This window comes from Vombatus ursinus, unplaced genomic scaffold (assembly GCF_900497805.2).
Source record: "Vombatus ursinus unplaced genomic scaffold, bare-nosed wombat genome assembly UNPS02014822.1, whole genome shotgun sequence".
Lineage (NCBI taxonomy): Eukaryota > Metazoa > Chordata > Mammalia > Diprotodontia > Vombatidae > Vombatus > Vombatus ursinus.
In genome coordinates this window covers 11,637,389-11,653,246 of record NW_020954600.1, presented here as the reverse complement: position 1 = coordinate 11,653,246, position 15,858 = coordinate 11,637,389, and the positions used below count along the sequence as shown (strand labels likewise).

The 15,858-nt window shown below is 42.8% G+C and overlaps 1 protein-coding gene across 1 annotated transcript in view; it reads left to right on the top strand.

Annotated features, from left to right (window-relative positions):
- Window positions 1-5,092: 5,092 nt before the first annotated feature.
- LDLRAD3 (low density lipoprotein receptor class A domain containing 3) overlaps window positions 5,093-15,858 on the top strand; it is an 88,723-nt gene continuing 77,957 nt past the window's right edge. The window contains exons 1-2 of the mRNA XM_027837749.1: window positions 5,093-5,153; window positions 5,270-5,395. Of these exons, the coding sequence (XP_027693550.1) occupies window positions 5,093-5,153; window positions 5,270-5,395 (187 nt within the window). The remainder of the gene's footprint in view (window positions 5,154-5,269; window positions 5,396-15,858) is intronic.

Below are 15,858 nucleotides of genomic sequence, written 5' to 3'. Positions count from 1 at the left end.
CCACAGAATCGTTGAGCTTAGAAAAAGTCTAATCTTGTGGTGCCATGGAAATTCCTTTCCCTTAGGAGCCTCACAACCTAATGAGAAGAGAGGAAATGGGAAACAGTTACAAAGCATCCCATGATTATGTTTTGTAAAAAAAAAAAAAAATGACTTCATGAGTATTGAAGGGATATAGATTAGAGGACTGATAATTTAATCAAATAAAATTAACAAGCACTTATTAAGCACCTACTATATGCCACTTGTTCAATTGTTTCTCAGTCATGTCTGACTCTTCGTGACCCCATTTGGGGGTTTCTTGGCAGAGATCCTGGAGTGGTTTTCCATTTCCTTTTCCAGCTCATTTTACAGATGAGGAAATGGAGGCAAACAAAGTGAAATGGCTTGCCGAGGGTCACACAGTTAGTAAGTGGCTGAGGCCAGATTTGAACTTAGGAAAATGAGTCTTCCTGACTCCAGGTCTGGTGCTCTATCTGCTGTACCACCCAACTGCCCTACTGTATGCCAGACACTGTGATGAGCTCTGGTGATACAAAGAAAGGCCAAAATAAAACAAAACTGAGCCCTCAAGCATCTCATAGTCTAAGGATGAAAACGATATGTATTTAACTATATCCCAACAAGATACATACAGGATACATTGAAGATAATTTCAGAAGGAAGGCAATAAACTTAAGCAGGAACAGAAAAAGCTTCTGGCAGAAGGTGATGTTGGATGAGACTTGAAGAAAGCCAGGAGATGGAGATGAGGAGGGGGAGTGTTCTAGGCATGGCGGTCAGCCAGAGAAAATGCCTAGCATCGGGAGATGATGTGGCTTGTGTGAGGAATAGCACAGAGGCCAGCGTCACTAGATTGCAGAAGATGTGAGGGGGAGTAATGGATAAGAAGCTTGGGAAGGTAGAAAGGGACCACATTATCAAGAGCTTTAAAAGCCCTCCCTCAAAAAGGGAGGGTTTTATACTAAAATTTTAAATAGGGATAAATTTAAATTTTTACACTTGGTTTAAGAAATGAACTTTGTAAGTACAAGATGGGAGAGATGTGGGTAAAGGGAAGTTTTCTGTGAAAAAGATCTGGGGGCCTTAGTGGACTACAAGCTCAATCTGAGTCACAGTGTCATATGGCCAATTTGAACTTGGACTACATTAAGAGAGGAAAAGATTCCAGGAATAAGGAGGGGGTAGTAGAGATATACTCAGCCCTCATCAGACAGTATCTGGAGCGTTATGTTCAGTTCTAGGTGCCACATTTTAGGAAGGCATTGATAAGCTAAGAGGTAGTGAAGCATAGTGGATAGTGAGGCAGCCTCAACATCAGGAAAATCTGGATTTAGATCCTGCTTCTGACACACCCTGGCTGTTTGTTGGTAGACAAGTGTCTTACCTTTTCAGAGTCTGGGCCGATGACATCAACCTCAAGTAGAAACCGGTACCACTAAACCATACAGAAGGATGCCTGTCGATCACATATTGACTTTGTTTTAAAATGTCATGTCATCTATGTTTTACTGTATTTTTATACATTTTGTTAAGTATTTCCCAGTTATATTTTCATCTTGTTTGTCCACACTCTGGAGGGTTGTGTGCCATGTGTTTTGACACCCTTCTCTAGGCAACTCTCTAAGGTTTCAATTTGCGGAAAGGGTGGCAACCTGCATTGATAGAGTGACTTTTCTCACCTGGGAGTTTCCTACAACCATGGAAATCTCAGGGACAGTCCCTCTCTTTACCAGCAAGCTACAGAGGATCCAGTGGAGGACGGGCAGAATGGTCGAGGGTTTTGAATCCATGTCACGTGAGAATGGGTTGAAAAAATGAGGTAGAGAAGACTTTTACCTTCAAATACTAGAAGAGGGAGTTTATTTGGTTTGTTTGGTTTGGCTGCAGGGGGATAAACAAGGGGTGATGGGTTCAAGTTCAAATGGGGCTAATTTAAGCTTGATGGAACCATTAGACCCAACCTAAACTGAAGTGGATAACCTTAGGAGGAAAGGGATTCTTCCTGCATGGAGGTCTTCAATCTATCATGAAGCATTTATAAAATACCTACTATGTGCCTACCACGCTGCTAGGCCCACAAGGTGCTTACAAGCCAAGGTTGGATAACCACTTGTTGGGTAGAGTGTAAAATGATTCCTTTTGGGTTATTGGTGAACGGGATGGCTTCTGAGATTCATTCCAATCCTGAAATTCTCTGATTCTGTGTTGGAAAGAGGGGAAGGCAACTTGGAACAGGTGAGCTTCTTGCTGGTGTCGAAAGAAAGGCACATAGCTTAGCAAAGGAGGTTGGTGCGATTCTCATTTCCCCCTTGGAAAGGGTTCTGGTCAATCACTGTTGTCCTCTTCACCATGGTAGACTTTCTTTTCTGTAGTGCCATAGGATCGAGGGCTAGAAGGGATGATAGAGGGAAGGTCTAGCTAGCCTCTGCCCCTAATCTTACAGAGTAGAAAAGTGAAGCCAGCGTCTAAGAATCCAAAGTTAGAAAATACCGGACCTGGGATTAGAACCTGTCTTCAGAGTCCAATTCCAGTTCACTGCCTACAGTTTCTCTGTAGTTGACTTCTTGAACGTTTGTCTCCTCTATTACGGTAGACTTTTTTCTTTTTTTAGTTTTACTGATGCCTTTTGTTTTTAGATTCTAGTCGTTTCTTGAGCCTTCATTTGTAACAAAAAGAGTTAAACCACAGGACCTGAGGCTACAAAGAGCCAACTAACCCAGAAGTCACTGTCAGAAAGCATTTGAATCAGTCACCATCCTTATTACCTACCTCTCACCATTCCAGTGAAAGGAGGGAACAAGAAATGATAGGTGTTATTCATCAAAGAAAAATGCCAATCAACTAGATGTTGAGGAGAAGTACACTACATCTAAAATACTTTATAAAACGTTTAAAGAATAGCTAGGATTGCTTTACTATTTGCACCAGCCTAGTCAGGTTGAAAAACACATGGGTAACAATCCCAAATATGGAACTGAGGGGCAGCAGGGTGCAGGGAGGGGTTGGAGAGCAGTTTTCTTTTGGTTTTTAAAAGCTGGGCACATTCCCAGGTCTTAAAATCCTTTTGATTGTGAATTGGCGCTGCCAAAGTTGGTGTGTTACAGATGGCAGTAACACTGAGTTAATTTACTGCCTGTTTTCTCTAAAGTAATGGTCTATTATTCTATTATTTCTCAGAGGACCTTGGATTCTGCTTTAGGAGAAGGGGGAGGAGGGGGAAAATAAAAGCGAGGGAAGAGGTCTTTATGGTGGGGGCAGGCTAGGAGGGCGTACTTGGATACCTGGAATGTAATGACAGATCCTATCTTACATCTTACGAGCCTAACCTAGAGCTACCAGCACTGTTAATGGGGAAATACATTACTCCAAACAGTGCGCTTTTGTCAGCAGGACTCTAAATCAAGCAAGAGTGAGTGGCTTCTTTTCAAATTGCTCCTACCATAGGATGTGAGAGGAAGGGAGAATTTGTTGGAACAGAAAGGAGCCTTTTTTATTGTGAAGGCTTTCTTCAATCTAGCAGCACCAATGTGGTATAATATTATCATTTGAAGAACAATGGATTTTTGGTCAGAGGATCTGGATTCAAATCCTGGATCTCATATTTACAAACTGTATGAGCTCAGGCCAGTTGCTTAATGTCTCTTGTCTTCAGTTTCCCCTTCTGTAAAATGAGATGGTAGTACTAAATGGGTTCAGAGATCCCTTCTCACTATAAATTTCTGTTCCTCTGATTTGGAAGAGAATGACCTCATTTGGGAACGTGGCTTGTGGCCAAGAACCTCAAGAAACATTCTCTAAAACTCATTCCATAACATTGTCTCCTCAGTCCCTATTCTCTTGTCTCTGTCTTCTTCTCTTCAGTTCAGTGAAGCTGTGACCCCCATGTATTGACACTGTTCTCGGCCACAGTCAGGGACCCAGTTTTATGAGATCAGACCTAAATAGTTCACTAGCAGCTTTTCATTGCCACAGGAATGTGAAATGGAAGGCAATTAATCTATTTAACCTAACAGGAATGTGGGTTTTGGTCCCAGGGCCTCTACTTACCCCTCTGTGCTGTTGGCCTCTTTTTGTCCCTACCTGTTACAAAATAACAACAACAACAACAACAACAACAACAACAACAACAATAATAATAATAATAATAATAATAATAATAATGGTTGCTGTTCAGTTTTGTCCGACTCATTATGACCGTACTGTCTGTGGAGTTTTCTTGGCAAGGATACTGGAGAAGTTTGCCATTTCCTTCTTCAGTGGATTAAGGCAAATAGAGGTTAAGTGACTTGCCCAGGATCACAGCTAGTGAGTGTCTGAGGCTGGATTTGAACTCAGGTCTTTCTGACTCCAGACCTAGTGCTCTATCCACAGAGCCACCTAGCTGCCTTCTAACAATAATAATAATAGCGTCCAACTTTTACATAGCGCTTAAGGTTCAAAAAGCACTTTCCATTAATTAATTATCTCATCTGAGCTATAAAGCAACCCTGTGGGAGTAAGGGTTGGAGCTTACTTAGAACAGTGGTTGTCACACAATAAGCACGTAACAATTGCTGGTTGACTGATTACAGTTATTATCCCCATTTGACCCATGAGGAAACTGAGACTCAGATAGGATGAGTGACTTGCCCAGGGACAAGCTTTGCTACTCACCTCCTGTGTGACCTTGAACAAAGGCACTTCACCCCTCCCTCAATTTTCTCATCTGTGGAATTTTAGAGGTGAACTAAATGGCTTCTATGGTCCTTTCCAGCTCGCAATCTATGATCCTGTGCTCCTTCCTCTGAAATCCAAATTGGTAAAGCAGCCCTCTCCCCACCCCCAAATGTATGTCAGGATGACAGGCCAGAGAAAAATCCAGTAGAAGATGTGGAGGCTGGGTGGTGTGGCCTAGGAAAGCTCGCTGGGCTTATTCAATGAGATCTTCTGTTTGTCCATCATTCACATTTCTTTCCCAAAGTGCCCCTCCCAGAGAGCTAGGCTTTATAAGAAAGAGGAAAAAAAGAGGGGAGGAAAGAGTTCAGCTAGACTAACCATCTCGTCAAAAAAAGGCTGACATCCTAAGGTGCGGGATTCTACCCCCGCCAAGATGGAGGGAGAGGCATCCTCAGATCTGGTCTCAGAGGCTGAGCTTGAGCGTTCGAATCATCGCACGTAGAAGCTCAGTCTTAAAGGACTCATTGGTCCATCACTCTGGGTGCCAGGCAGGAATTAGCCTTGGAAAGTCACCCCTAATAACCCGATCTGTTTGTCTTTCTTCTTCCAGCTAAGGCCAAGTCCAAGTGTGGACCGACTTTCTTCCCTTGTGCCAGTGGCATCCACTGTATCATAGGCCGCTTCCGATGTAATGGATTTGAGGACTGTCCAGATGGCAGCGACGAAGAAAACTGCAGTAAGTGTCTTTGAGCCCCAAGTCCCACGAGCCCCCGGGTTACCCCCCAGCCCTATCTCGTTTGGGTACCCTGCCTCCTGACCCACCCTTGGTCCATCACCATGTCTTAATAACATTTACGTCGTGCTTGAAGGTATGCTAGGCGCTCTACAAACATCATGTCATTGGACCTCACAACAACCCTGGGGGGGATGCGCTATTTATTGTTGTTGTTCGGTTGTTTCAGTTGTGTCTGACTCTCTGTGACCCCGTGTGGAGTGGTTTGCCATTTCCTTTTCTAACTCATTTTACAGCTGAAGAGCCTGAGGCAAACAGGGTAAAGTGATTTGCCCAGGGTCACACAGCTAGTAAGTGTCTGAGGCTGGATTTGAACTCAGGTCTTTCTGACTCTGTGTTCTACTGTGTGCTCAACTTCTCTTCTCCTCCACCCCTTTCATCTCCCCCGTTACTCAAAATTTATAACCTGAATCCCCCCAAAAACCCTTTCAAATTGAGTTCCATCTGACTCTGAGTTCCACTAGTTGCTGTTATTCTCCTTTTTCCCCATCGCTCAGAATCCTTAAAACTTGTGTGTCTTCCGCTGTGGCTACCCAAGCATGTACTTGTATGTTTGGTGTTGAACCTATGTTATAGATAAGGAAAATGAGTCGCAGAGGGATCAGGTGACTTAGCCAAGATCACACAGATAGGAAGGAGCAGAGCCAACATTTAACGATGGCTTTCAACTCTAAATCTGGTGTTCTTTTTCCTACACCACTTTAAGACCTCCGTGTGTTTCAATACTCCTTTGAAGAATTATTCAGAGAGAGTGATTAGGCCAAAGATCTCATACCCCCTTCTTCCTCCCCACCCCACAAGGGTTTTTCTTTTTTCTGTTTCCCATGTCTAATTATCTTCCTATATTTTCTTCATTCACTTCATTCATTCATTCGTTCATTCATTCAGGAGTGATTAAATGCTTCCTTCCTGTTAGCTCTTTTCATAGAAGTCCTATTTCTGTGCTCCATCACAGAGGCATCTCAGAACGGAGATGATCCTAAGTTCTAGAAAGCCACGTGAGTGGAACCCATGCCCCTGGTGGGTCCTTCCAGTGGGCCTGGCAGTGTGCTCTGCTTTTTGTTTCTAAGGCTCAGCCTGGCTGAGTTTGGAGGGTGTTCTCACCATACGGTTGGCTGTCAGGCAGTTACATTTAGATTTTGGTCACACAACCCGTGAAGATAACCTGCCAATGTGTAGCCCTGCTTGAATCGCCATCAGGGTAACAAGCCACAGCAGACAAGAGGAAATCCTTGAAATGGTGGCGTGCCAGGAAGCCCATACTGTCCTAAATGGTATCAAAGACTTAAGAAAAACAGAACCAAGACCTGCTCTTGAGAATCTTACAAACTACCTAGAGAGAATTCCTGAAACACCCACTAGGTGCCAGGCACTGTACGAGGCAGGGAGAACACGGAGACAAGGTCACAACAGCCTTTTCCCTCAAAATGATTCCATTCTACTGGAGGGAAACATTACCTACACAGGTAATAAAGACTGGCAACTGGGCAGTGTAGGGGAATGGAGCCCTAGACTTCAAGTCAGAAAGAACTGAGTTCAAATTCTGCCTCAAGTCATTTACTTACTAGCTAGGTGACCCTGGGCAAGTCACTTAACCTGTTGTAGCCTCAGTTTCCTCCTCTGTTAAATGATGATAATAATAGCATCCACCCCTCAGGCTTGTAGTATCAAATGAAATAACACATGTAAAGAACTTTTCAAGCCTCAAATATCTGTGGTAGAGGAAGGGAATAAGTATTTATATAATATCTACTATGTTCCAGGCAATGTGCTAAGCTCTTTTTACATATATTATTCATTTGAGATAATAGAAATGCTATTATCATCATCATCATTATAATTAAATCCAATAAAAAAATAAATTCAATAAAATAATAAATATAAAATATAATAAAATAAAAATACAGCAGAATAGAACTATAAAAATATAATATATAACAAATATATAATATATAACAAATATATAATATATTTAATAAATATAATATTTATATAATAATATATAATATTTATATAAGTATAATATATAATAAAGTAGCAAGCAAAAAGCCCCTTTTTGAGAGGGGATGTTAAGGGGAGAAGGGAGAGCATTCCTGGTCATGAAGGACAGTTCGTGTAAAGTCATAGAAGATATACAACCAGAGAATATTTCAAAGATAGTCAATTATAGCCCAAAGATGGACTGTATGTGTGTTATAAGTAAGAGCTCAAGGCTGGATTCAAAGCAGCTCTCCCAAGTTCTATCCACTGCCTTGCTGCCCCCACTCCTGAAGTCACTCACTGTGTATGATTGGTTTGCTTGAATGTCATCCTATTCTTTTATAGGAACTAAAATGAAAACATTGCCACCCCTGCTGCAGACCAATCCTGAGTCCTCCCTCCTATCCATGGTTTAAATGTCTTATCAGGCACCTTTTAAGTGTATTTTGCTTATGTACCTTGGAGTCATACTTGACTGTGTGACCCTGGGTAGGTCACTTAACTCCTATTTGCCTCAGTTTCCTCATCTGTAAAATAGGGCTAATAACACCACCTACCTCCCAGGCTTTGTTATGAAGATAGAATGAGATCACATTTGTAAGGTGCTTAGCAGAGTGCCTGGCACATACATAGATAGTAAGACAATCCTTGCCCTCAAGGAGCTTACATTCTAATGAGGGAAAACAACACAAGAGGGAGCTGAAAGCAATGGTGTGGGGAGGAAGGTGCCCTGAATTGGCATGGTGGTAAGTCCAGAGAGTTAATAGGGAGATGCTTTAAAAATGTTGGGTGGCTAGAAAGATGAATGAATGAATGAATGAATGAATGAATGAACAAATGAACATATGTAGCTTCTTCCCTTCCCTTTCCCATTTCCCATTCCATTTCTCTTCCAGGTCTTCTCAATTCCACCTCCATGATAGCTTTCACATGTGCTCTTCCTCCCCTCACAGAGCCATCACCCTGATTCAGGTCTGTGTTGCCTATCCCCTGGATCATTATAATTGACACCATGTTGCTCTCTCTACCTCCAATCCATCCTCCACACAGATGCCAAACTTCTCTTCCTACCATACAGATCTGACCAGGTCCCTCCCGTACTCAACAATCTTCAATGTCTCTCTGTTGTCTTTAAGATAAAATCCATAAGCCTTAGCCTTGGCTTTTAAGACCCTTTAGTCTGTCTTTTCAGGCTTATTTCATATCACTCCCCCTTCAGACACTACATTCCATCCACATGGGACTCCTAGCTATTCCCTGAACTCAGTGTTTTACCTCCTACCTCTGAATTTTTGCCTGTTTATCTCCCTGCCTGGATTGATTGACTCCCTCCTCATTTCCTCCCAGAATCCTTCTCTTCCTTCAGGGTTTCCCTTAGCCTCCACTTCTTCCATGACACCTTTCCTTCCCTGCCCTGATTAAACGTGTGGCCTTCCCCTCCTGAAATTTCCCTTCAGCACTCTCTCTGGGTCTCTACCTTAGTCTACCATCACACCCTACCTTGTATTTTGCTCATCTATTTTAGCTGTATCAATTGCTGCCTCTCCCTCCCATTAGAATCTAATTTCCTTGGGAATGGTCATTTTCAGCTTTGTCATCCCAGCCCCTACCACTGGGCCCTGCAGATAGGCAGATGAGGCACCAAGCATTTATTAAGTGCTTACTGATTTTCCTAAAGAACAGGCCAGACCATATCACTCCCATCCTCAATAAACCCCATGGCTCCCTGTGACCTCCAGAACCAAATACAACATTCTCCTTTGGTATTCAAAGTCCTTCATAACCTCGGCCCTCCTCTCCTTTCCAGTCTTCATCTACCTCACAACCACTCCCCCTCACCTCCACGTTCTCTTCTGTCCAGTGACACAGACCCTCCATTCTTACCTCTGGGCATTTTCTCTGGCTGTCTCTCATGCCTGGAATGTTCTCCCTCCTCGTTCCTGCCTCCCACCTGGCTTCCAAGTCTCAGCTAAAATCCCACCTTCCACAGCAAGGCCTTCCCAATCCCTCTTCATTCTAGTTACTTATTTCCTATTTATCCTATTTTCTACATATTGGTTTGCTTTTTTCTCCCCTATTAGATTATAGGCTTCTTGAGGGCAAGGATTGTCTTTTGCCTTTCTTTTTATCCCTAGCACTTAGCACAGTACTTGACACATAGTAAGTGCTTAGTGAATGCTTATTGGCTAACTGGTTGGCTATGTACAAATGAACTAGTTGAATGTATGAACAAATGGACGAATGAATGAACAAACAAACAAACAAATAAATGAATGAATGATAAAGTTTGTTTCTAGAAGTTCCATATGCAGGATGCTCTCAACTTACAGGAAAATAAGTCTTCACATGTTTTCTTCTGATTCTTAAAATTCATCTTAAGCTTAGCTTGGAGAATGTTTCTTTTTCAAGTACTACTGTATTTGCATATTACCCAGTTCCTTCAAGCATTCTCTGCCTTATCTCTTCTCCTTCTCTGAGACACCCACTCGTCTTCCAAATCCCAGGCAGACTTTGTCACCAACTGGCCCATGGCTTCATCTCTAGCCAGAAGCATTTCGTTCCCACCCCCCCACCCCCCAGGATTGAGGATGTTGATTCTTGCAAAGAAGCAGGGCCACAGCCTGGTCTGGGTGGGTGGTATTGATGGGAGGTTAAGTCCAAATGTCTGAGGCCTGACTGGCTTCTTTTTTCTGGTTTTGGTTAGAAAAGCAGCTGAATATAGAAAGATGCCTCTTGCCTGATTCTTTACCTGTCTTCTGGGAGTTCATTGGCAAATAGTGAGATGCCAGAATCCGGGCTTCTTAGGTAAGGAGGTTCCCTGGATGAGTTCTGAGACCCCTTCCTGTTTGGGGATGTTCTCTTCCCAAGCATCTACCTAGTGCTGTGGCTAGAGTAGTAGACTTAGGGTCAGGGAGATCTAAGTTCAAATCTGGCCTTAGACTGGACTAGCTGTGTGACCCTGGGAAAGTCACTTAACATCTGTTTGCCCAGTTTTCTCATCTATAAAATGAGGATAATAATAGCACCCCTGTCACAGAGTTGTTGTGAAGATTAAATGAGACTTAACTTATTTAAAACACTTTGCAAGCCTTAAAGCAGTACGTAAATGCTAGGGATTGTTATTTTACCCATTACACAGATGTGAGAACTGAGGCTGAAGTTATTTGCCTATATGTCATAGCCAGTAAATACCTGCAGTAAAATTTGACCCAGGTCTCTCCTGACTCTAAGTCTAGAAGTGTCTCTACTACACCAGTCTGACTTCTGTAAATAGTAAGCAAATAGGGAAATGCCAGACCTGGAGCAGGGGCACCTTGGCTCTGACCAACCACTTAAGCTGTTGGTAGCAGGCACCGTGGTGACTCTGTGAGCTGCTGGCTAGAAACTCAAAGCTGTCACTCAGTGCAGAATTTTATTTTTTAAAGGCTAGGACAATGGCAATGCTTCCAGGAGACAAAGGAAGGTGATCCTTGCTGGGATGTAGCTGTCCCTAACTGAGCAGGCCCTGCTTGACCTTTTGTTCTCAGACCAGCATTTTCTCATACTCACATGTTAAGAGACTGATCTGATGGGAGCATTACTCAGACAATGGAAGGATATTGGTATCAGCTAAAAATAGAGAAGTGGGTTAAGGGGAGAGGCAGATTTGGAAATGTCCTGTTTTAAACAGGTTGCATTTGAAGGGCTGGTAGGACATTAAAGTACCAGTGTCCCCTTGGCCATCAGAAATGTGGCTTATAGCTCAAGGAAGAGGTTAGGGCTGGAGATATGTAGGGCTGAGAGTCATCGGCAGAGGGTGAGCATTGAATCCATAGGAGAAGAGGAGATCACCCAGGGACAGTCCTGAGAGAGAAGGGAGGACCAAGAATAGAACCTGGCAGGATGCCCACATTTAGGGGCACCCTATGGCTGCCTATGTAATCTTGCAAATGGACCTCTTTGAGTGTGCCATTCTACTCCTTCCAAACCTTCTATGGTTCCTCATTGTCTACTGAATAAAATATAAACTGCTAGCCTTGGGCATTCAAGGACCTTCAGGATCTGGATGCATCCTATCCTTCTAGCGCTGTCTCATCCCTTTCCCTGTCTGCATGGTATGGTGGACAGAGCCCTGGCTGTGGAGTCAAAGAGCCCGGGTTCAAGACCCACCTCTGCCACTTACCTTGATGACCTTGGACAAGGCACTTATCCTCACTGGACCTCAGTTTCCTCAAATATAAAATGAAGGGGTTGGACTAAATGGTCTGCGAAGCCGATCTCAGCTCTAGCTGTATCATGCTGTGCTCTACTCTACATTCCAGCCAAACCACCATGCCCCTTTTGTTTGTGATGCCCCTTGTACCTGGAATGAACTCTTGCTTCTATCTGTTGGAGCTTTCCCTCCCTTTGGAGCCCAAGTCAGGGGCCACCTCCTACATGTAGCCTTTCCTGATCCCCCCTTGCCCTGCCTTACTTCTTCCTCCTTCTCTCTGTCTCTCTCTGTCTCTGTCTTGTCTCTCTCTCTCTCTCCCCTTCTCTTTCTCTCTCTGTCTCTGTCTCTCTCTTTCTCTCTCGTTGAAAATAACCTCAGCAGCTTTAGATTTCTCATAAGATCATGAGACTTGGCCTGGCCTTGTTCTTTGCATTTATTTCTTTCTACCTCGTATTCTTGTACAGGTGTGTACAGGTTTTTCCTCCTCTTCCTGGTCCTATTTGTAGGTTCATCATCCATATTCCTTCCTGTTTATAGTTGTCCCCCCAAGGCTCTCTCCTCTTTTCCCTCAACACTCTCTTAGTGAACTCATCAACTCCAGTTGATTCAGCTGCTATGCTGATGACTCCCAAATCAACATATCTAACCATCATTTCTCTCTTGAACTCCAGTGTTGCATATCTATACCTTTCTGGGAAAGGGCCCCACCAGAATGGAAACTCTTTGAGAGCAGGGTGTACGTCATGACTTGCATGCAGTAGACATTAAATGTCTGTGGAATTTATTTGATGCTAGCCGCCTTTCTTAAATGTCACATGTGGTACTTTGTTTCCCAGGGGTCAAGGGATAGAGCAAGAAAACCACTGGGGAATGAAATTAGAGAAGAAATTTAGAGGGTGGTTGAGAGTAGTAAGCATCAGGTTACATAGGAATAAATGGGAATTGTGGGCGGTAGGGATGAAAACCCATAATTAATGGGCTTTGACAATAGGTCTTGAAGGAGTACACTCCACAGACTTTAAATAACTTAGAGTAGAACGTTACCAAGGAATTGCTCCATTTTCTGTATACTCATCTTGAAGCTTTGCAGGTCTATAAGTGTTTTCCTAATAATAATGATCTAGTTGTGGTCAGAATTAATACTGGCAGAGTATTTAGTTGCAAAGGTTTTCCTTTGGACTATTCTGTCTACCTCAAGCAGGGCTGGCCTCAAAGATCATTCTCTTTTCTCTACACCATCACCCGCCATCATACCCTTGTGAAAAGGTGCTGGTTAGAAACCTCTAGTGGAACTAGTGGATACCAAAGAACTTTTAAGATCCAAAAGGCTTTGTAGCTGAATCCAAGAACATAGGCACTGCCCCTTTTGTTCCTAGGGTGCTCAGTTAAGTCTGACTGATAACTCTGAGACTTCTACGTATTAGTGAACTCATTGGTGGACATACTGCTGCCTCTTCGGGGCCAGATTGCAACCCACGTACATCTCCATTCTGTGTGAACTTTGCCCACATCCTTCCATCAGCCCAGCCTAGAAAGTCTGCCCAACATACTGGAAGCCTTTCTCTTGGTATTTTTTTTAAATAGGTTTTATTGATAGCCTACATTTTTACATTCTGTGCCTTCTCAAGGTCATAATCACAGGCATCAGCTTGTTTCATGTAGGGAAGCAGCATGATGTAGGGGAAGGAGAATGAGATTAAAGAGTAAGAAGAAATTGATCCAAATCTCACCCCTTTAATTTACAAGCTTGACCTCGGGCAAATGTCTCAGAGGCTCAGTTTTCTCATCTAGAAATGGTAGAATAATATTTGTACTAAATATGTCACCGGGTTACCAGGAGGAAAGCATTTTGCAGACCCTTGAAGTATCATAGAAATGTGTTGTTTTAATGGTTTTTACCATTGCTGTTGTTAATGAGTAGTTATCATAATTCTATATGTAATGCTATACAGTGAGACCTGTAGGACCCATTAAGGCACGTAGGCTTATTCAACTTTATACTGGATGGCCCCAGACTGCTGTATTTTTTTAAGTGGTAAATAGCTTTTTATGGTTTTGTTGTTGTTTTTCCCTTTGCTCTCAGCTGTTATTTCTCACTACAGTCTGTGTGTCCGCCCCTCTTCCTTCTTCCAGTTTGCCGGTCCTAGTCTTCCTTGGATACTAGATGACCAGATGATAGAATTGTGTGTAAAGTAAGAGCAGATAAGCTCCGGCGTGGAGCAGAGGGTTAAAATGCTTCGCTTTTAGTGTAGGGGCTTCACGGTCTCTATTTTGGCTGCTCTGAGGCCTTTTTAAATTTGCTTTCCTGTTTTCAGTGGTGTTCCAGATCAGTGAGGTTGCCAGAGAGCCAGATTCACTTCTTTGCTTTGCATCTGTTCTTGTCTATTTTTATTGTGGCTGGATGATTTCCCCCCCTGGAGATAAGAAAAGGTCTGTGAATATGTGAGTGCTCTAGAAACCGATCTTGTGTTCTCCTAGACTAATGACTTAAACAGGGCATCCCAAAAGTCTTAGTGCAGTCTTATGTTTTAATTTGTTGGTATTCAGGTACTTTTCAGTCATGTCCAACTCCTTCTGTGAGCCCATTTTAGGTTTTCTTGGCAAAGATACTGGAGTGGTTTGCCATTTTCTTCTCCGGCTCATTTTATAGACGAGGACGCTGATGCAAACGAAGTTAAGTGACTTGACCAGGATCACACAGCTAGGAAGTATCTGAGGCCAGATTTGAGGAAAATGAGTCTTCCCGACTCCAGGCCCGATGCTCTATCTACCGTGCCACCTAGCAGCCCCTGGGCTTTGATAGTCTTAAGCTATTAAAGCTTAAGACTGTGCCCCAAGACTTTTAGGATGTTGGGTATTACCCTGAGGCTTGCAAAGTATGTGACATACATTATGGCAGTGCCCTGATGACCACTGACACCCAGTTGTGAAGTGACTGTCACGAAGGTGGTAGTCAAGTATCTGATTCTTCAGTCGTGTAGATGTGACCTAATAGAAGTCTCTGTACAGGGTGCTGTGGACAGGAGGTAGGATCTAAGGCTAGAATCACAGAATAGCAGTGTTGGAGGGAGCTTAGCACATAGAGCACAGAATGTCAGAGCTAGAAGGGGCCTCTGAATATAGAATGTTCATATCAGAAAGGACTTTAGAACACTACGTCAGAGCAAGAAGCACCATTAGAACAGAGGTAGTGGCTCAGTGGCCTCCTAATCTTAGTGGGAGCAAGGAAATAAAGGTAGTAACACGTAGTAAATATTGTACTTCGAGAGCTCTGGTTTCATAGGGGTGAGCAGAGAACACAGAATGTTCTCAATAGAAGAGACCTTTGAAGATAGAATGACAGATTTAGAACAGACCTCAGAACACAGAATGTCAGATCTACAAGGCACCCTAGAATATAGAAAATAGAAGGTTAAGAGGTGAAATGGATCTTAAAACACAGAATGTCAGAGCTAGAAGAAATGTTAGAATACAAGCCATAGAATCTTACAGTATCAGGACGGACTTTAGAACATAGAATGCCAAAACTGGAAGGGGCCTTAGAAAACAGAATATCACATATGGAAAGGCCTTTAGAATACAGAACATAAAATGTCTGTAGCTGGAAGGAATATTAGAACATAGAATATCAGAGCTGGAAAAGATCCTTAGAATATTAAAAAATATATAATGTTAGAGATAGAAGGAACATTAGGACTTAGAACACAGAAACTGGAAAGTGCCTTAGAACATAAAATGTTAGTGTCAGGAGGGACCTTAGAACATGGAATGTCAGAACTGGAAGATGGCTTAGAATTTAACATGTTAGTGTTAGAAGAGACTCAAGAACACAGAATATCAGAGACAAAAAGGGCCTTAGAACCTAGAATGTTAATATCAGGAGGGACCTTAGAACATAGAATGTTAATGTTGGGAGGGATCTTAGAACACAGAATGTCAGAGTGAGAAGGGGTCTTAGAACATGAAACATAGAATATAAGAACTAGAAGGGACTCTAGATCAAAGAACTAAAAGGTCTTTTGGAACATGGAACATAAAATATTAGAAATTAGGATAGAAGGGCTTTAGAGAATGAAATGGCAGGAACTAGTAAGGTCCTTAGAACATGGAACTCAGAATGTTAGAGCCAGAAGAGACTCTACAACAAAGAACTGAATGGGCTCTCAGAACGTGGAACATTGAATATGAGAAGTCAGGGCAGGAGGGAACCTTAGAATATGGAATGTCAAGAGCT